The sequence below is a fragment of the Solanum stenotomum genome, chromosome 11 (genome assembly GCF_019186545.1).
Source record: "Solanum stenotomum isolate F172 chromosome 11, ASM1918654v1, whole genome shotgun sequence".
Taxonomy (NCBI): domain Eukaryota; kingdom Viridiplantae; phylum Streptophyta; class Magnoliopsida; order Solanales; family Solanaceae; genus Solanum; species Solanum stenotomum.
In genome coordinates, this window is record NC_064292.1 from 12460037 (window position 1) to 12481816 (window position 21780).

The following is a 21780-nucleotide window of genomic DNA, read 5'->3' on the forward strand; positions in this document are numbered from 1 at the left end:
AAGTTTGCTATTCTAACACCCGAGAAGGCTATTACCTTGGTGCCACGAGAAACTCTTGCCCGACCAAAGTTTGTGATTGAAACGGCTATTACCCAGGGTATGACCAGATCCGGCAAGTGCTACACACAAGAAGAGTTAGCCAGGGGTGCAGAAAAATGATCAACCTAAAAGGCATATTAGTGAAGCTGAAATCGAGGAGTTCTGGAGAAAAATGCAGTCGAAAGATTATTCAATTGTGAAGCATTTGGAGAAGACGCTGGCTCATATCTCTGTGTGGGCCTCATTGATGAGTTCACAGTTGCATATGCAGGCTCTGATGAGGGCTTTGGATGACACTTATGTGCCCATGGGTACCAACAACGACAATCTAGCAGCCATGATAAACCAGGTTATTCGAGGACATCGAATCAGTTTTTATGACAAAGAGCTGCCCTTTGAAGGCAGGATGCACAACAAAGCTCTGCATGTCACCACTATGTGTCGAGACAAGATGATAAATCGCGTCTTGGTCGATGACGGATCTGGTCTTAATATTTGCCCTCTTTCGACTTTGAGGCAGCTGAAATTCGACTTAGGAAAGCTTCACCAGAACTAAGTCAATGTGAGGGCTTTTGATGGAGTACAAACAGACACATTGGCTGCGGTAAACTTGGATATCCAGGTGGGTCCTGCGAAATTCAACGTGGAGTTCCAGGTGTAAGATATCAACACCAGTTACAATTTGCTTCTGGGAAGACCGTTTATCCACATGGCTGGGGCTGTGCCGTCTACCCTTCACTAACTAATGAAATTTGTTTGGAAGGACCAGGAATTGGTCATTTATAGTGAAGGAAGCCATTCCAGTGGGTATGTACCAATCGTTGACAATGTCTCTCGAGGTTGTGATTTCTACACGGTGGAGCTGGTAAATGCCACCGGTGATGACTTAGCTCCACAGCCTCATATGCCTTCTGTGTACAAGATGATTGCCATTGTTATGCTCCAGAGTGGTTTTGAACCAGGTTTCGGGTTGGGAAAGCATTTTCAAGGAATTGTCGAGCCTTTCCAAATTCCCACCAAAGGAGCAAAGTTTTGCTTGGGGTATGTCCCAACAGATGATGAAGCAGAGATGAAGAACAAGAGTGTTGATCAAGCATTGGCCATGCCAATTCCTCATCTCTACCAGTCGTTCCTGGTGTGAGGATGTGTCAATGATGATGGTCTGGAGGAAGGAATCTGGGGCTTTTTTGAGGAGATTGATGCGGTCATCGAGGAAGAGGTTGGGACATCGGGCATCCGTGATGCTCCTAAGAAGAAATTGCAAAATTGGACCTCCACACCGCTCCTGATTTCCCGTACAACTAGGTAGAAAAGACATGTGTCTTTGTTTATTTTTAAAATCGGTGGTAGTACGAAAGAGGCCCGAGACCCACCCTTTATGCAGTTTTTATTTGCTTGAAGTTTTTAAATTCTCTTATGATGTTTAAAAAGGCAAAATGACCCTTAGCCATGGCCAAAGTTTGTTTTGGTTCTTCAATTTAACTAAAAGCCTCTTTTATAAAAAAATGTTTACTTATCTGTTTATATTTTACTTTCCTAACTTTGTTTGTTTATAATTTCAGTAATAGTAATTTAAAACCTACCAATGTCGTGTCATGTCTTGAATCGAGTAACCAAAATGAGGCAGGTGATGATGAATGCGAGGAATATGAAGAAGAAAATGAGGTACCCAAACATGTTGCTAAAGAGTTTCGACAATTTGAGAATCAACACAAGCCAAATTTGGAAGAAACTGAGACTGTGAATCTAGGGGATGAGGATTGTGTTAAAGACGTAAAAATCAGCGTCTATCTGACTGAAGCTCAAAGGAAGGACCTGGTTCGTTTGCTTAGAGAATACATTGATATATTTGCCTGGTCTTACAGAGATATGCTGGGGCTGAGTACGAAAATGGTGTCCCATAAATTACCGATTAATCCAGATTCAGTCTTGTAAAACAAAAAACTCAGAAGTTCAAGCCTGAGTTGAGTTTAAAGATCAAAGAAGAGATTACCAAACAGATCGAGTCTCAAGTAGTGGAAGTGACGCAATATCCGACTTGGTTAGTCAACGTTGTTTCAGTTGCCAAGAAAGACGGAAATATCAGAATTTGCGTTGATTACCGAGATCTCAACAAAGCAAGCTTGAAAGATAGTTTTCCCTTATCAAACATTCACATTCCCATTGATAACTGTGCTAAGCATGAGATGCAGTTATTTGTGGCTTGTTATGCGGGTTACCACCAGATCCTGATGGACGAAGAAGATGTAGAAAAAATAACTTTCATTACGCCTTGGGGTGTATATCATTATCAGGTGATGCCGTTTGGTCTCAAAAAAATGTCGGTGCTTCTTACATGAGGGCTATAACGACCATTTTTCACGATATGATTCACAAGGAGATCGAGGTGTATGTAGATGATGTCATAATCAAGTCCCGCGAGAGTTCGGATCACTTGACTCACTCTAGGAAATTCTTTGATCGTCTACGTCGATACAATTTGAAGTTAAATCCCGCCAAGTGCTCTTTTAGAGTGCCAGCTGGCAAGCTGTTGAGATTTGTAGTCAACAAGAGGGGCATTAAACTTGACCCTTCCAAGATCAAGGCGATCCAGGAATTACCTCCTCCGAAGACTAAGAAAGAGGTGATGAATTTTCTAGAAAGGTTGAACTACATCAATCGATTCATAGCTCAATCCACCGTGGTGTGTGAGCCCATCTTTAAGTTATTGAAAAAAGATGTCTCGACCAAGTGGACCGGAGAATGTCAAATTGCTTTTGATGTCATCAAGAACTATTTGTCCAATCCACTGATGTTGGTCCCTCCGCGAGAAGGGAGTACATTATTGCTATATTTGTCGGTCTTGGATAGCGCATTAGGATGTGCGTTGGTCAACATGACGAAATCGGGAAGAAGGAACGAGCCATTTATTACCTGAGCAAGAAATTCAGTACTCCATATAAGGCTCGTTACACTCTTTTGGAGAGAACCTGTTGTGCTTTGACCATTATTGCACAGAAATTGAGACATTATTTGTCTTCTTATACCACATATCTCATTTCCAGGATGGACCCGTTGAAGTTTATTTTCCAGAAAGCAATGCTGACCGGGAAGTTGGTTAAATGGCAGATGCTTTTAAGCGAATTTGATATTGTGTATGTGACTCAGAAAGCGATAAAAGCACAAGCTTTGGCTGATTATCTTACGGAGAATCCAGTTGATGAAGAGTATGAACCGCTCAAAACTTATTTTCCGGATGAGGAAGTTTCATTTGTGGGTAAAGATATTTCTGAAACATATCCTGGTTGGAGAATGCTCTTTGATGGAGCGGCGAATCATCAAAGGAAAGGTATCAGGGTAGTCTTAGTGACAGAATCCGGTTAGCATTATCCTATGGCGGCTAAACTTTGATTTGATTGCACAAACAACATGTCTGAGTATGAAGTTTGCATCCTAGGTCTGAGGATGACCATTGATATGAATGTTCACGAGTTGCTGGTTATTGGAGATTCAGATTTGCTTATTCATCAGGTTCAAGGAGAATGGGCCGTGAAGAACCCAAAGATCACACCATACGGGCAGTATATACAGAAGTTGTGCAAAAGGTTCCGCAAGATTGAGTTCAGACACACTCCAAGGACACAAAATGAGTTGGCCGATCCTCTTATCACTATCATATCAATGATTAAACATCCAGATACAAGTTATATTGATCCCTTGGATATAGAGGTAAAAGAACAGCATGTCCATTGTTCACATGTTGAAGCAGAACCAGATGGTTTGCCTTGGTATTTTGACATCAAGAAGTATTTAGAGACCGAGACTTATCCTGAGAATGCAACGTTCAACTAGAAGAAGTCGATACGCCGTATGACCCTCAATTTCTTTGCAAGTGGGGAAGTCCTTTATAGGAGAACTCCAGATTTAGGTCTTCTCAGTTGTGTCGATGCTAGTGAAGCTGCAAAGCTTCTGGAACAAATACACGTCAGAGTTTGTGGTACTCACATGAATGGGCTCACTTTGGTGAGGAAGATCCTTCGAGCCGGCTATTTTTGGATGACTATAGAGCATGATTGTTGCAAGTTTGTGCAGAAATGTCATAAATGTCGGGTGCATGGAGATTTGATTCGAGTGTCACCTCATCAACTCAATGCCATTAGTTCACATTGGCCGTTTGTAGCTTGGGGCATGGATGTCATTGGTCCGATAGAGCCAGCCGCCTCTAACGGACACAAATTCATTTTGGTTGCCATTGACTACTTCACCAAGTGGGTGGAAGCAGCTCCATATAAGTCGGTAACCAAGAAGGTTGCAGCTGATTTTGTTTGCAACAACTTGATATGTAGGTTTGGAGTGCCAGAATCCATCATTACTGATAATGGAGCAAATCTCAATAGTCATATGATGAGAGAGATATGTGAACAATTCAAGATTACTCACCGGAACTCAACCGCATATCGTTCCCAAATGAATGGAGTTGTAGAAGCCGCCAACAAGAGCATAAAGAAGATTTTGAGGAAAATGATTGATAATCGCAGAGGTTGGCATGAGATGCTGCCGTATGCTTTGTTGGGTTACTGAACAACTGTCAGGACATCAGTTGGAGCTACTCCATATTTGCTAGTATATGGAACAGAAAGAGTTATACCTGCAGAAGTTGAAATACCTTCATTGAGAATCATCCAAGAAGCTGAATTGAGTGATGTTGAATGGGTTCGCAAGCGGATTGATCAGTTAACAATGATTGATGAGAAAAGAATGGTTGATGTTTGTCATGGACAGCGGTATCGACAGAGAATGATTCGTGCTTTTCATAAGAAAGTAAGAGTCAGAATGTTTGAGGTTGGTCAGTTGGTTCTCAAACATATTTTCCCTCACTAGGATGAATATAAAGGGAAATTTGCACCAAATTGGCAAGGACCCTACATGGTTCGCAAAGTATTATCCGGATGTGCCTTGGTCTTGTTGGAGATAGATGACACCGAATGGCCGAAACCAATCAACTCAGATGCTGTTAAGAGATACTATGTGTGAAGTTTCAATTTGTATTTCTATCATTTCCTTGTAATCATTCTATTTGCTTGTAATCGCTTAGAATTTTATCCCTCTGTAATGAACTAGGTCTGACCTGAATTCTCAAGAATGAGATACGTAGGCGGCCTATGTCGGCCTCGGCCACTCCTTTATCCCCTTTTAATATTTTTCTTTGAACTTGAACTACGTTCGACCTGAATTCTCAAGAATGAGATACGTAGGCGGCTTATGTCGGCCTCGGTCGGTTTCTTTGTAATTTTCTTATTTTTGTTAATCCTCGAGAGGGGAACTACGTTTGACCTGATTTCTGCCTCAACGAGATACGTAGGCGCCACAACGGCTCGGTCATGTCTCCCATAAGATTTCTATTTTTCTGCAATAGAAACTGGGATAATTTTTTAAAGGGACTCAAAAATTCTCAAGAAGAAGATCTCTCCAACAAAGTCAAAATTGAAGTTACTTTGAGATTTGCAATTGGGATAGAATTTTTGAGAGGATCTCAGAAATTCCGTGATTTGCTCACCGATGGTTAAAGATAAGCCAAGACAGTTAACTGGAACATAAATTTTAAGGATGGCCTCAAAATTTCAACAAGGTTCATCGGAAGTTTCGAGCAACTTTGAATACTTCCCAACATATAATCAGATGGACCTTGAGGCATTAACTCCAAATGGCGTTCATTAAGCTTGACGTGACATGACATTTGACGGTGACTTTTTTCAAACATTACTTTTGAAAATATACTTTTCTTTAAAAAAATAAAACTTTTCCTTCATGTTTCAATCATTTTTGCATAAAAATGTTTTGTCTTATCTATTAAGAAGCGGGAGATCGGAGAATCGAAGAGATCGACACAGATCAGTTCACTTTAAACTAACAATTTTTCTATGGATGGAGGAAAAGTTTTTATGCTTTTCATACCAAAGAATTGGGAATATAAATAGCATTATTTCATTCAAATTCTCGACCAGGCGAGGTCTATAATGAACACGCAATTATGTTTGGAGATAAAATAAAGGAAAACCTCAAAGAAAGAAATTTTATTTATTTTTCAGCAACTAAAGATACTTGGAGGACATTATCTGCATCATATTATCGGACATGATAATAGTACTGTCTGGAGAGTCATTTATGTCGTACTGTCGAATGAGGTGATACCATTACTCTGATGGTCATTTTTATTTGTATTGTCGATTATGACGATATCACCATCCAAAAGATACCCAGAAGATCACCGATGTTGCTCAGTGAAGCATTTTCTTTGTTCGGTATCAGGGAGACATCATCAAAAGAGTCATGCATTGCAAGAGAAGAGATTCATGCATTACAAAAGAAAGAGGTCATGCATAGAAAGAGAGGGAAATCATGCATAGAAAGAGAAATAAATCACGCATAGCAAGAAAAAGAAGTCACGCATAGCAAAAGAAAGAAGTCATACATAGCAAGAGAAGGAAATCATGCATTGCAAAAGAAGAAAATCACGCATAGTAAGAGAAGGAAGTCATGCATAGCAAGAGAAGGAAATCATGCATTGCAAGAGAAGAAATCATGCCTAGCAAGAGAAGAAAATCATGCATACCAAGAGAAAGGGTCATGCATCACCAGAAAAGGAGGTCATATATCGCAAGAGGAAGAACTATGCATCGCGAAAAAGAAAGTCATGCATCGTGGGGGAAAATTTCATGCATCGCGGGAAAGAAGTCATGCATCGCTGAAATATTCATCATCAACTACGATTTTTGAGGAAACAGCACCTGTATTTCTCAAAGCATTATCTTCATTTATCGTGGGAGAAGTCATGCATCGCAAGAAAATCAACATCAGCTGCATCGTCTTCTTTGCAAAAACGACATCAAGAGAACTATCAACATATTACATCAGCCTATTCTATTACTTTGACATCAAAAGGAGAGTACATTGAAGATTATATGGCAAATATGAGACACAAGCTTTATTTGTTTTACGTCAAACCCGATAGAGTTGAATTCAAATGTTCAAGGAGAACAATTAAGTTTCAATACGGTAAAAGACACTATCTCCCATTTGAATTGCATTTTTATGCTAATGAGTTTTATCTCAGTCTTTGTCAAGAACATCCGAGAGGATGAATTCTCAAAATAAACCACAGGTGCGGACGACATAAAAAAGGATGCAGCACAACATGAAACTTTTTCTTAGCAGCGAACTGGGACATAGTCCAAAGAGGAGTGCCAAACTCTTAGGACGCGAACAGAGGAGCGACTTCCACCACAATCAAACCACACCCGTATCAGAAGGCATGTGGGTTTTCCATTAGGTTTCCTGGTTTCAATTTCGCATCCCGAAATTTTTGGTCTCCACCAGAGGCATCTTTCCAATTTGAGTGACAATGCGCCAAGAGCTTTGGAATTTATGTCCATGTAGGTTCTTAATTATGGGTATGAAGTGCGCCACATTCATGGCTAAGAGATTGCAAGCCTCCTTTTCATACTCGACTTATTTTGTCGTTCTTCCAGAATCGAAGGTTATCTTGCATAATAGATTTCCTTTTTCAACCGATTGAGTCGAACTACAAGCAGCCTGATTCCCTAAGTTAAGGGATATGTAGGCGAGATCATTGTTGAAAACTTAGCTGTGTTCCGGCATTCTCCCTTAAATCTTATTCCTAAGTGTTTCGGTCTCTTCATAATCCGATAGCGGTATGACTTTTGAATTCTTCCAAATCGTGCGTCAAATCAAGCGTATAGAACTACAAGTGGCCTGAATTCGCATATAGCTTGAGATATGTAGGAAACCCGTTTCCGGGGTTCGGCCATAATTCCTAAAGTCCGTACCAAATCCCTTTTCCAAAAGATGAAGATGTGATCGGTCAAAATTGGATTTTTCAATTTCATTTTCCTCGAATTTCTTGCATCAATCCCAAGTAAAATGAGGGACAGTTGTTGACACCCAATTTTGACCCTCCCCGATACCAACTAATTCACGAGCTTCTTAACTCCCAAAGCAACTTAGAATAATTAGTTTTACAAAATTCAAATACTTTTCAAAGTCATTTTTAAGAGATCTTAGTCGATTTTCATAATTTATAAATAGTAAATATATTTCATATAATTTTATAGATATAATTGGTATATTTCATAAATTTTTGAAAATCATCTCAAAAAGGTTTTATTTTAAATATTCGATTAGAATTAGTTTAGTTTAAATTATGGTTAATTTTAAAAATTAATTGGTTTATAATTAAATTAATTATTTTATTTTGTTAAGATTTAGAAGCTCCTAAATTAATTATATTAATTTATCTTATTGAGATTTTTTCCGAATTTGCAAACGAAATTCAATTTCGCTAATTTAGTTTTTCACTTAGCTGTGTCAAAAACCAAGTTTTGGGCCACTTTTTCATGCCCTTCAGCAACCCATTCTCTAAACAAATCCCATCCCTTGTTCCTTAAAACTCAGTCTAATACCAATAGAAAATCCATTCAGCCGAGCCCAACCTTCTCTAAACAATTCCCACACCTTTTCCCCCCGACCCAGCCCAATTCCAATCTAACCCGGCCCAATCCCCAGTTCACAAAGAGAAAATCCAGAAGCCCCCCATATACACTCCCAACTTCAATGAAAACAGAGCAGCGACGTCTTCACTTGATCCAAAACGACAAGAAATCGATGTTGGCAGCGACCAAAACGATAATAACGTTCACAAATGGAGCTCACGACGTCAACCATCGAGTCTAATCCAATCACGCGTACCTGCAATTCTAATCCAATCACAGTGTCGTCTGCTCCCGTCCCTCTCGAACAGTACAGTAGCAGCAGCACGCGTCTGTCCCCATTTCCTCTTCCGGAATGGGACGAAACTTCAGAAAAAAAAATGTTTGGCCGATTTGGTGAAAGGAATTAAGAGTTTGAATTTCAAAATAGGCCCTATTCTTGTAAAAAATTTGATCTGTTTCCCCCCATTTCGAACCCCATTTTCCCTTCTATATATGTTTCTATTGATTCACTGTTGAAAGGGGGGAGATATTGGAAAAAAAATTAGAAGGAATATTGGGAAATGTTGGAAGGGGTTGGTATCTTTTTTTAGCTAATAGATATAGAACTATATTAAAAGAAAGCAAAGAAGCTATTCGATTCCAAATTCTAAGAAGAGTAGTCGTTCATTCAAAGTTCAAGATTCTGCCCAGATCTTGACCCTTTTGTAGTGGTGGAATCATTCCTTGCTCGTTTTGTCTCAAATCCTTGCCCGGAAAAAGGTAATCTCTACTCCTTTGATTATTTTTCATTTCGATTCCGAATATTATATGATGAGCATGTCTCTGTTGGGTCTCCCTCGGCCTCATTTTCACTTGCACCAAATATGAATGGTCATGGTTTATTTCCTTTGTTGCTAGAATTCTTGGCTGATCATTGTGTTGTTTGTGCCTTTCCTCGATTAGACGTTCAAATATGGAGTTGTAACTGTTTAAGCTTGGCTTTAGTTTTGTTTTGAATAGTGTGATCGTATTGCTGTAATTCTCATGACTCATATGTCTCAGTTTTGTCTGAATTTTAGATGAAAAATGCTCGCTCTTTGCTGTCAATTCTTTTAAAAATTAATAATTAAAAAATGTGAGGGTTCTATTTTTTTTCCAAATTTCGGTCCTCTTCGCTCGCGGCTTAGTATGCTGAAAATAGAGAGTGTTAGTTTGAGTTTTGGAACATAGCTGCCTATTCTCTTTTTAATCTTGTTGTGATGATTAATTTGATGTTATTTTTTTTAGCTAGTTAATTTGTTCTCTTTCATGTTTAATAGTTCATTTTCTTTCTAAAGCATGATTCTAGTCTAACGTGTAAGTTTCCATTTTGATCAAATTTGCCTCTAAATTAGTTCTTAAATGTGTGATATTGGTATGATGTTGTTTGCACACATATGAGTTGTTGTGGTCTAAGTTTGGTTGTCGTGTTCATTACCATGCTGATTTGAATCATTAAGTGGTCTGAATTTAAGTTTTCCTAAAAGATGCTTGCGAATCTGTGCCATGCTATCCATTTTTATCAAGTCAAAATGCTTAATCAAATGTTTAGAATAGGTTGTTTACTATTCATAGCTAAGGGGGAGGTAATAACTTTATTTTTACTTTATTATTATTATTTGTTTTTGTTTGTTTTTGTTTAATTCAACTCATAGTTAATAATGTCTCTGTTTTCATATTCTGCATATGAGTATTGTTTATTTGCAATTTTAAAATGTGGATGTATGTTCCATTTTCCTTTTGTGCATGCTGAAAATTATTTTAGTCGTGTCTTATTGCATTTTTGCTAAAGATGTTATTCTTGTGAATTAGTTGAAGTGTGAATGCTAATCTTCCCTCTCTTCATTTGCATGTGAAATTCCATCCGAGTCCGCTTGGACTCATCCCTTGCATATCGTCGAGTTTGTCTTGAGTCAGCCCTAGTCATTGCTGGAAAATTGGAAGTAAAATACCGTCTCAAAAAATCAGGCTGAAAAATGGCCCATATACACTGATATACCTGCTGTATACAGTGGTATACAACCATAAATATGATTTACAGGTTGCGAAAATGCAAGAATACAAGTTTGATGATAAAATACATGTCAAAAGCTGATGTTCTAGAGAAAACGCAGAAATACTGACCCGAATACGGTCCGTATACAAGGGTATACATAAATAGTATATACAGATTTCTTGAAGGCAAAATAGGGGGTCAAAACCCTTAAGTGATTTCGAGCAGGCCCAAGTGGTGAAAAATGGGCCAAAGCCTCATTCAAAATTATTGCAGGAATTTTGAAAGAATTGGGCCTAAAAGCCCAAATTCAAATCTTCTCTCCTTTTTCTCCTTTATTTATATTGTATTATTTGACTGACCTTGATTATCTTATGGTTTAATTTATTTCAATTCCCAAAGGTGGCTATTTCATGTTATTTTCCAAATTAAAGTATATATTTATTTTATTACTTAGCTCTTATTTTAATATTTGTCTTGTCAACACTCAAGTTATTTCCCCTTAGNNNCCCCCCCCCCCCCCCTCAAGTCCTATTTCCTTTAAGATAATTAAAATGAAAATAATAATAGTAATAAATAAGTTAAAATAAATGAGTTTTTTTTACTTAGTTAAAGTTTCAAAAATTAGTCAAAGTCGTTATGAGTTCCTTTACTTAGTTAAAATTTCAAAAAAAAAAATTAGTCAAAGTCATTATGAGTTCTTTTACTTAGTTAAAATTTTAAATATTAGTCAAAGTCACTTTTAGTCAAATCGCCGGTCAACCGCAAGTTTGTGGACATTCCGAGGGCCTAACACCTTCTTGAAATGTACATTTGAACTCGAACCCTTTTTCAATTGATTTTATCTGTTTGAGTCTTTTGAAAAACCTTTTATTTTTTCTTGATTTTTTACTAAAAATTAAGTGGTGACTCTGTTTCTTTTGGAAATTCGATTTCTCTTAAATCATAAGTTTAATCGATTTTTCGAAACTTAGTTATTTTTCTTTTATTTATATTTTTCGAGTAAAACATTGGGAACTCCATGAATAGAAGGAATCCATGGATGAAAACTATCATTCCTCAATGTTAAAAGCTTGCCTTCAATGGTGGAAATAGAGGCTTGCCTTGAAACCCTAGATTGAACCCTTCTTCTTCTTTAAATTTCTAGAGATAGAAATATTTGGGAGAGGAAGAACTTGATCTTCTTTTGGATATTTAAGAGAATGAATTGATTATTTGGGGGTTTCAAATCATTATATTGAGCTTTGGGTAGAAGGAAAAACGACATAGTATTGAGTTAGCAATTGGGGGAAAAGACCCAAAAGTCCCTGACTGAAAACTGCCGAATTGGCATCATGAAGGCCAAAACGGATCATCATCATCACCACAACCCGAATTGCCCGACATGATTTACTATTTTGGGTACAACTCTTTACTCCGAGCTTGGAATTAGGCAAACTCGGTGGCGTTGGAAAGAGGACCTTGAGTCCTTTAATTTGATAGGTCATTGGTCACCTAATTCATTTTGTGGTAAAAATATGATCGTTTGAAGTTGATCCTAAACTCTAAGTCTAATAAAAACCCTTCACTGACGACTACACAATCCGTGTGGAGTTACGCGGGCCGTTGTAATGCCAGTGGCCCTTGACCAGTAGCTACGGGAGGACCCCTGCTGCTTGACCCTCTTTACAACCACTCTAACGGTTCATAATGCTCACCGCATGCCGTTTATGGATCCATGAGAGGGGAACCTTTTTCAGAAAGTTTTGGAACATATTCACGAGCACCAAAACGGTCCATTGCTCCCGTCTAAGGCTCTATAGAGGGTCCCATGGTCCAGTTTTGGGCTTCTGACATGCCCGCTTGACCCCTTTCTAGTGTTTCCCAAATCCAAGGTGTTACATGAACACATATATATGGTCCTGTAACAAAGTACTTGAATCCATCTTATATGTGTAAGACACCGTTGTAACAACATCCTTGTTGTCACCGACCGGTTATGGTAATGCCCTTCCATCCTTTTCCATAGCTGTTTTGTCATCTCCTCGGTACTTGTACTCACTTCACAAAGTACGTTAGGTGCAAGGGATAATTGGATTACACTCAATGCATCTCCATCAATCTTTTCCTTGTCGGAATTCGATGTCTTATCGGGGTACTATCCGTCAATAGCATGGATTAAATCTTTCTTTCTCAGTAACACCATCATCTGGAAGACTATAATGTATTTGGAAATACATAAAACCAAAGTAATTCTTTTTTGATGTGAAAGTTCAGACTGCACTGCAACCACAGAGCATACTCAAACAGAACATTGACTCTGGTACCAATTGTTAGTGGAAATGTGAAAATAAAGAAAAAATACGAACAACAATATTTAACGTGGTTCGAATAAGAAGGATTCTACGTCCACCCGAGAACAACTGCACCAATATTTATTTCACTCCAAAAGGATCCAAATGAAATACTACAAGAGTGAGAAGATCAAATGCCTTAAAAGGTGAGAAGCCAAGTGAGAGGTTGTCATGAAAATGAATTTATAGCTACCTATTTATAGGAATAAATTCTTCCTATTGATGTCATCTATGACATCACTATGTGCAAAAATGTGAAGGTTAAACATGTGAAACTAATTTATGATTTACATAAATTTCACCTACAAAGATAATATCTTGACTTTTTATTTTGTACTATAAAGAATTATTGATCTTGGGCGTCTTTATGCACCTAATAACCAAGTTATCCCATATAAATAACTAAGTTGAGAGCATTTTTAGTAGTCAAAATTAAGTATTGAGGGTCTTTTGATGTCCCTTCTTCTAACCAATATGATTAGATATTCCAGGGTGAAAAGCAAAGAAGAACGAGCCAAAGTAGGGCACCTGGTCAGAGGTCGTAAAATAAAAGACGAAGTTGCAGAGGAAAAAAGCTAAGAAGCTGGAGAATACACCACGAGGGAGCATCTCTGCGTCGCGGAGCCAATACGCGTATGCAGAAATGGAATTCCACTTAACAGTGGAGTGCGCGATGGGAGCGCATCGCGAAGAGGGTTCATCTGTGTGCAACTATAGGCGAGGACACAGGTCCGCGTCACGGATCTGGACACCAGAAATTGGCCACGTGTTTTATTTTAGACTATAAATAGTTTAAGTGTGTTATTTCTTTTATTATTCAGTTTTAAAAAGACGAGAGTAGCTCGATTTGGGCGATTTGGGAACACTTTCTAAGGCTTTTCTTCTACTCCTTCATTTTGGTAAAATCTTTTATGATCCATAAACATTACTTGATGGTCTTTTGTTCTATGAGTAGCTAAAGTCCCTTNAAGACGAGAGTAGCTCAATTTGGGCGATTTGGGAACACTTTCTAGGGCTTTTCTTCTACTCCTTCATTTTGGTAAAATCTTTTATGATCCATAAACATTACTTGATGATCTTTTGTTCTATGAGTAGCTAAAGTCCCTTATTCTAGGGTTGTAGCTACGATTAATGGTATATTAATATTTGTTTCTACAATGAGATGGGTTTTCTTGTGATTTATGCTCACATTCTTATTTAACTATTTTAATGCGTGATCAACATTAAAATAAACTTGTTGTATGCTCTTGAACTCGGAAGATGAATAGAGGGATAGACCAAAGAATGTGGGAAGTGTGTTCACTATAGAGTAAAATTAGAGTGTTTCGTATATAGGATAGTCTTATACCTATGTACCGCGCTTCATTGATATGCAAGATGATAGCTTAATGCTCCACCACTGGTTCATGCCTATCCCCGCTCAATGATTTAGTTAGGCTGTCAATGGTGGTAGGCAATTAGAGGTCGGGAGATCATGATCGTAAAATGAACCTTGCAAATCCATAAGGAGGTTAGCTTGTCAACTGCTAGGATACATTAATTTTATGTCGGAAATCGTATTATGCTGCAACCTTTGATTACCTGACCATATTGTGAAATTCTCTTGTCTGAAACTGTTTAATTGTAGTAATTAAACTTTGAGATTGGTTTACTTAGTAGTTACAAACAAATTTCTAAAATTGGTTGTCACATAAGTAAATCTATTTTAGACATAGCAAAGTTGTTATTTGTTGATTTGAAGTCCCTTGGGTGCGATAATTCGGCTCGAAAGAGTCGTTGTACTACTTGAGTGACCACGTGCACTTGCGTGTGCTTATGGACCCAACAAGGTTTTGGCGCCGCTGTCGGGGACTTTAAAATCGGCAAATATCTAATTTTTGAGTGTCTAAATTATTTGTACAAGTTTGACAACTTGATCTTGGCTCTTCATTTAACAGGTTGTGTCAGGTTTTCATTCTGGAAGATGATTAGGACTTATTAGAGATTTTAGCTGAACCAGAGAGAATTGTTCGCTACTGGAGAAGGCAAAGAAGACTCACTTATCATGTTCCTCTTGTGGCTAGTAAACCAGAAACTTTTGAAGAAAAGGAGGATCAAGAACCACCGGCAGTGATGGCAGAAATGAAAGTGAGGGATGTGGCAATCCCACAAACCAGCAATGTTACCTCGAGTATTCAGAAACCTGCTCCTGGTGGGATATTTGAATTGAAGAAGAACATGGTGCAACTACTGCACACAAACGAGCAATTCACTGGTCTATCTCATGAGGACCCAAGAGTGCATATCTAGAATTTCCTCTAGATCAATAACACCTACACTTCAATTAGAGTGAACGTTGATTATGTGAGGCTCACACTATTCCCATTTTCTCTGTTGTGGGAAGCAAAAAGATGGCTGAACTCTGAGCCCGCACACTCCATAACAATGTGGGATGATCTGGTCTGAACATTTTTGATAAGGTTTTTTCCATCCGATAAAACAGCCAAGCTGAGAAGCGACATATTAAGCTTCCGACAGAAAGGAAGGGAAAACTTGTACCAGGCTTGGGACAGGTTTAAGTCCCTGCTGCTAAGTTGTCCACATCACCATCAAGCTAACGAAGTGTTGGTCCATACCTTCATTGAAAGGTTGGAACCAAACACAAATTTTACTTGATTCTACTGCAGGTGGACAAGCTTTGGAGAAGACATATGCTGAGTTGTTTACATTGCTTAATAGAATTTCATAGGGTAACCCCAAGTGGAACGGCGTTGGAGCTAAACCGGTCGTGCAGAAGACTGCTGGAGTGTTGGAAATAGATGCAGTGACAGCTTTGTCAGCACAGATCGCATCAATACAGAATATGATGACTACTCATTTCAGCAACATGTCACTAGGTAAACAACAAGCCCAAGTTAATATGGTACATCAACAACAAGCTTGGTGTGAAGTATGTGGAGGTGGAGATCACAATGCTGAGGTATGTAGAGCAAACCCAGAATCTGTTCATTTTGTAGGTAATGTGCAATGAGGAGGACATCACCAGAGCTATGGAAATACCTACAACTCGAGCTGGCGAAACCACCCAAACTTTTCCTGGGGTGGCAATCAAAACCAACATCAAGGACAGAACCAACACAAACCATAGAGTAGTGGACAACAGTACCATTAGCAAAGCCATGGAAATCAACAAGCTGCCAAGCAAAGTGATATGAGTGTGGATGACATGCTAAAACAAATCATGGCGGATCAAGCTAAATTAGCAGCAGATGTTTGAAACAATCAATTGGCGACTCAAAATTTGGAGAAGTAGTTTGGGCAGTTCGCTAGTGCCTAAAATTCCCGACCACAAGGGGGTTTGCCAGGAAATACCGACCCTAACCCGAAGCAGGTAAATGTTGTGAGTATTCGGAGTGGTCGTCCATTGGAGGAGTTGCCGCCAAAGGAAAAAGTTGCTGAGGAAAAAGGAACACATGTAGATGAAGCAGAACCAAGTGAACAAATGGTGAATGAGGAATCAAAAGCAAAACCACCTCCTCCTTTCCCATAGAAATTCAAAAAACAAAAGGAGGAGGAATGTTTTGGTAAGTTTATTGAATTACTCAAACAGGTACATGTTAACTTGCCTTTGATAGATGTGTTGTAGGGAATTCCTACGTACGCCAAATATGTGAAAGATGTGGTAGCCAACAAGAGTAGATTGGCTAAGTATGTAACAATAGCACTCACAGAGGAGTGCAGTTCTAGGATCCAGAACAGGCTCCCAATTAATTTGAAAGTTCCAGGGAGTTTCACTATTCAAATAAAAATTGGTAGATGTGTTGTGGAAAGAGGTTTGTGCGATTTGGGTGCAAGTATCAATTTAATGCCTACTTCCATGTTTCTCAAATTGGGACTAGGAAGACCCAAGCCCACAACCACTATGTTGCAATTAGCGGACCGTTCTGTGTCAAGGCCAGATGGCGTTATTCAAGATATCTTAGTTCAAGTGGGAACTCTGATTTTCCCCGTAGACTTTGTCATTTTGGATTTTGAGCTTGACCAAGAGGTCCAATTTATTTTGGGATGCACATTTCTAGCAACCAGAGGTGCATTAATTGATGTGGCGGCCGTAGACTCACAATGAGGGCTCATGACAAGGTCGAGGTATTTGATGTGTACAAGGCAATGAAGTTGCCTGCAATATATGAGGAGCTGTCTCCAATTACAGTCATTTAGAAGGATATGACATCTAAATATGTTGAAGCCCAAGACCCTTTAGAGAAAGTCTTAATTGGGCAAGACATTGAGGGAGATGTTGAAGCCCAGGAGTTGGCTAACGCCCTAAATGTCCCGAATGTGAGTATGCTTCACACGTTTGTGGAGCCATTGAATAGAGTCCTGGGACCACATCTGAAGCCTTCGATTGAGGAAGCACCAAAGTTGGAGTTAAAGGCTCTCCCTTCTCATCTCAGGTGTGCATTCTTAGGTGCTAATGAATCTTTACTTGTAATCCTTTCTTCTGCTTTGTCTGAATTGCAGGTTGAGGCATCTCTGAAAATATTGAGGAAGAGGAAAAGGGTAATATGATGGCAGATGGCTCACATGCCTGGCATCAACCCAACTTTATGCATGCACAGGATATTTATGAAGGAGGGGCACAAGTCAATTGTGCAACCGCAGCGCAGGCTAAACCTAGTGATGAAAGATGTGGTGCGCAAGGAGGTGATCAAATGGCTAGATGCGGGTATTGTCTATCCAATTTCGGACAACAAGTCGGTTAGCCCAGTTCAGTGTGAGCCTAAAAAGGGAGGCATGACGGTGATCACTAATGAAAGAAATGGGTTGATTCCAACCAGGACAGTGACAAGATGGCGAATATGCATGGATTACAGAAAATTGAATGAAGCTACTAGAAATGATCACTACCATGTCCCTTTTATTGATCAGATGCTGGACAGGTTGGCTGGACAAGAATATTATTGTTTTTGTTGGATGGCTATTCAGGATACAACCAAATTATGATTGCACCAGTGGACCAGGAGAAAACTACATTCACTTGCCCATATGGGACATATGCTTTCAAGAGAATGTCGTTTGGACTATGCAGCTCCAGCCACCTTCCAAAGATGCATGATAGATATCTTCCATGATATGGTTGAAGATTTTGTGGAAATATTCATGGATGACTTCTCAGTATTTGGGGAGTCTCTTGACAGGTGCTTAGAGAATTTAGACAGGGTGCTGGCTAGATGCGAGGAAACTAATCTCGTCTTAAACTGAGAAAAATGTCATTTTCTAGTGAAGGAATGGATTGTGTTGGGCCATAAGGTGTCTAAGAGAGGGCTGGAAGTTGATCGTGCCAAAGTGGAAGTAATTGAAAAGCTACCTCTCCCAATTTCTGTTAAAGGGGTGCGAAGTTTTTTGGGTCATGTTGGTTTCTACAGGAGATTCATCAAGGATTTCTTTAAGATTGCAAAACCCATGTGCAGTCTCCTAGAGAAGGAGATGAAATTTGTATTTGATGAACAATGCATGTAAGCTTTTGAAGCATTGAAGGAGAAGCTGATAGAAGCTCCAATCCTAACTTCCCCAAATTATGAGCTTCCTTTTGAGCTAATGTGTGATGCAAGTGATGTGGCTGTGGGAGCAGTGTTGGGGGCAAAGGAAAGAGAAGGTGTTTCACTGAATATATTATGCAAGCAAGACACTGGATGCGGCCCAAANTGATGAACAATACATGTAAGCTTTTGAAGCATTGAAGGAGAAGCTGATAGAAGCTTCAATCCTAACTTCCCCAAATTATGAGCTTCCTTTTGAGCTAATGTGTAATGCAAGTGATGTGGCTGTGGGAGCAGTGTTGGGGGCAAAGGAAAGAGAAGGTGTTTCACTAAATATATTATGCAAGCAAGACACTGGATGCGGCCCAAACCAACTACACAGTGACTAAAAAAGAAATGCTCGCCTTGGTGGTACTTATTCAACAAGAAGGATGCAAAGCCACGGTTAATCAGGTGGATTCTATTGCTGCAAGAGTTTGACATTGACATCAAGGACCGAAGAGGTTCAGAAAACTAGATTGCAGACCACCTGTCAAGATTGGAAAGTTCGTCACATGTGGGAGAGCAAGGTTAGATTAGAGAGGAATTCCCTGATGAGCAATTATTGACGCTAGAGGTGACCGAACTACCATGGTATGCAGACATTGTTAATATTTGGTTAGGGGATTGTTTCCACCAGGTGCAACCACACACCAAAAGAAGAGGCTTATTTATGATGCTCGGTTCTACATATGGGATGAACCTTATCTCTTCAAGCAAAGGCCGAACAAAATGATGAGGAGATGTGTGCCTGAGTCCGAGATGAGACAAGTGATGGATAGTTGCCACTCGTCTGCATATGGGGTCATCATGGAGGTGAGCGCACTGTGCATAAGGTGCTTCAATCAAGTTTTTTCTGGCCTACTCTATTTAGAGATGCTGCAGGTTATGTGAAAAGTTGTGATCAATGTCAGAGGATGGGGTCTATTTCCAGACGACATGAAATGCCCTTGCATAACATCTTGGATGTTGAAATATTTGTGTCTGGGGATCGACTTCATGGGTCCATTCCCTCTATCGAATGGAAATCAGTACATACTTGTGGCTGTGGATTATGTGTCAAAATGGGTTGAGGCAGTGGCGTTGCCGACCAATGATGCTAAAGTGGTATTGAAGTTTCTAAAGAAGCACATCTTCACTCGGTTTGGAACTCCGAGAGCAATAATCAGTGATGGAAGGACATACTTCATAAATCAATTAGTGAAGAATATCTTAGCTAAATATGGAGTCAGACACAAGGTACTTACAGCATACCACCCTCAAACTAGCGGCCAGGTAGAAGTGTCAAACAGGGAAGTGAAGCAGATTCTACAGAAAACAGTGAATGCCTAAAGGAAAGATTGGGCAATGAAGCTTGATGATGCATTATGAGCATACAGGATCGCTTATAAGACCCCGATAGGGACTTCTCCCTATCACTTGGTGTTTGGTAAAGCGTGTCACCTTCCAGTTGAATTAGAACATCAGGCTTACTGGGTAATGAAGAAGTTGAACCTGTACCCAGAACTAGCAGGGAGAAAAAGGATGGGTCAGCTACATGAATTGGAGGAATTCAGACTCCATGCTTATGAAAATGCTAAGCTCTTTCAGGAGAAGACCAAACGATGGCATGATAAGAATATTGTTCCTCGAATTTTTGAGCCTGGGAAAAAGGTATTATTGTTTAACTCTAGATTGAGGTTGTTTCCAGGTAAGTTGAAGTCAAAATGGAGTGGACCATTCGAGGTGGTAGGCATCACTGACCACGGCTATGTAGAGTTATGGAATGAATGACGGCAATCCACATTCATTGTGAATGGACAAAGGGTGAAGTATTACTTCGGACAAGAGGTTGTTCGACAAGAAGAAAGTTTGGAGTTGAGCAATGAATGAGAGGGAGTTGAGTCGTGCCGCGACGTTAAATCAAGCGCTACACGGGAGGCAACTCGAGACTTTGCATTTTAGAAGATAGTCCCATTGTATTTTATTTGAATAGGCTAGTTGATTTAATTTTAGTTATAGGTTAGTGCAGTGATTTTAAGAGTTGTAATTTGAATTTAAAAGCAAAAACAAACAATTTCTGGGGCGAGAAAATAGTGAAGTCCGCGACCTCACTGCGTCGCAGACTTGTTTCTGCAAGAGGACAACCCCAAGCGAAAATGGGGCGTGTAAAACAATCGAGTCCGCGACAGGAGGGCGTCGCAAACTTATTTCATCCATGTGGTAGATGCCCCAGGCAAAGCTGCGAAATAGCAAGGTATGTTCGCGACGGATCCGCGTCGCGGACCTGGTAAGTTTTTGGTCATTTTCATTTAAAAAGTCGGGTTTAACCCGACTAAAATGGTAAAACCCGACCCCTATCTCCTTTTAATCCCCAAATCCGTTCCTTCAATTATATTTTCTCTCCTGAACTTCTTATTCCCCTTTCTCCTTCAACCCTAACTCTTCCCAAAAACAAATTCGTGTCGCGAAGTTGGAATTCCTCACCAAGTTTTTCAATTTTTGTGGGTCTAAGCTCGACAGGTATATGGCCTATACAGTATAAGTTACGGTTAATATTCATGTGGGTGGTGGTTAAGTTAGTCTAGTATGTTTAAATTGTTGTTTTTTGTGGTTTTCTGCTTAATTACTACAGATGTGAGGCTAAAAATACATATTTTTAATCATTATTTCATCACATTTATTATTTATATTTGTCCTTTTTGAGCATCAATTTGATGGATTATGCTAAATTGGGTATTTTATTTGTAGGATTAAATTGGTGGAAAATTGGAGAAGTTTGAAGCTTAAACGAATTAAAGATGGAAGGTTCAAGAAGGAAATCAAACAGACAGCTTAATGGATTAAATTGAATAAAATAATATATTTATATATATAAGGAAACGGCGGCTGCAAATTGATGAATTTTAATTGTTATGTTTGTTGTACACGTGCCAAGTATTGAAGTTGTCACAATTTTGAAGCGGCGTACACTTCCAGCAACGCGGAAAAAAGAAAAGAGACAGACAACCCAATTTAATTGGGTTTTGTTTTCCTAATTTGTCTTGAACTTAATTGTTTTATTTTGGATTCCTACATCTATAAATAGTGCATAGAAATAATTATTTGAGAGAAAAGGGGAGCCAAGAACCAAGATTCAAGACACAATATAAATTTTCTTCTAGCTTAGGAACTTAGGAAGAGCCGCCGTGGAGGCCGGAGAATTGTGGTTTATTCTTTCTTCTCCTTTATTATTTATTTGTATTCGTGATTAATAAAAGATAGTTTAGCTATTGTTCTTAACTTTTTATGATTAACACAAACATATTTATTTTAATAAATTTTGATTGTGTTTTTGAGATAATGAGTAGCTAACTTTCATAACTAGGGTT

At 39.1% G+C, this 21780-nt stretch overlaps 2 protein-coding genes across 2 annotated transcripts; both read left to right on the top strand.

Moving 5' to 3' along the window:
- The first annotated feature begins 13515 nt into the window (after positions 1 to 13515).
- Positions 13516 to 16977, top strand: LOC125845656 (uncharacterized). Its single transcript, XM_049525204.1, has 6 exons — positions 13516 to 13575; positions 14844 to 15092; positions 15601 to 15774; positions 15869 to 16057; positions 16243 to 16356; positions 16498 to 16977. Exons 1-6 carry the CDS (start codon positions 13516 to 13518, stop codon positions 16975 to 16977), a joined length of 1266 nt encoding a protein of 421 aa, XP_049381161.1.
- A 1038-nt stretch (positions 16978 to 18015) lies between these two features.
- On the top strand, positions 18016 to 19762 carry LOC125845657 (uncharacterized). Its single transcript, XM_049525205.1, has 4 exons — positions 18016 to 18049; positions 18133 to 18367; positions 19054 to 19266; positions 19345 to 19762. Exons 1-4 carry the CDS (start codon positions 18016 to 18018, stop codon positions 19760 to 19762), a joined length of 900 nt encoding a protein of 299 aa, XP_049381162.1.
- Positions 19763 to 21780: the final 2018 nt, after the last annotated feature.

What these genes read in the sequence shown, in the direction of transcription:
- LOC125845656 (XM_049525204.1), top strand. Translation starts at nt 13,516, where the DNA reads ATGGAATTCCACTTAACAGTGGAGTGCGCGATGGGAGCGCATCGCGAA. An exon ending in ATCGCGAAGAGGGTTCATCT is followed by an intron (nt 13,576 to 14,843) that starts GTGTGCAACTAT and finishes GAAGATGATTAG; the next exon opens with GACTTATTAGAGATTTTAGC. An exon ending in AACAAGCCCAAGTTAATATG is followed by an intron (nt 15,775 to 15,868) that starts GTACATCAACAA and finishes TTCATTTTGTAG; the next exon opens with GTAATGTGCAATGAGGAGGA.
- LOC125845657 (XM_049525205.1), top strand. Translation starts at nt 18,016, where the DNA reads ATGACTTCTCAGTATTTGGGGAGTCTCTTGACAG. An exon ending in TTTGGGGAGTCTCTTGACAG is followed by an intron (nt 18,050 to 18,132) that starts GTGCTTAGAGAA and finishes GTCATTTTCTAG; the next exon opens with TGAAGGAATGGATTGTGTTG. An exon ending in GTATTTGATGAACAATGCAT is followed by an intron (nt 18,368 to 19,053) that starts GTAAGCTTTTGA and finishes ATATTTGGTTAG; the next exon opens with GGGATTGTTTCCACCAGGTG.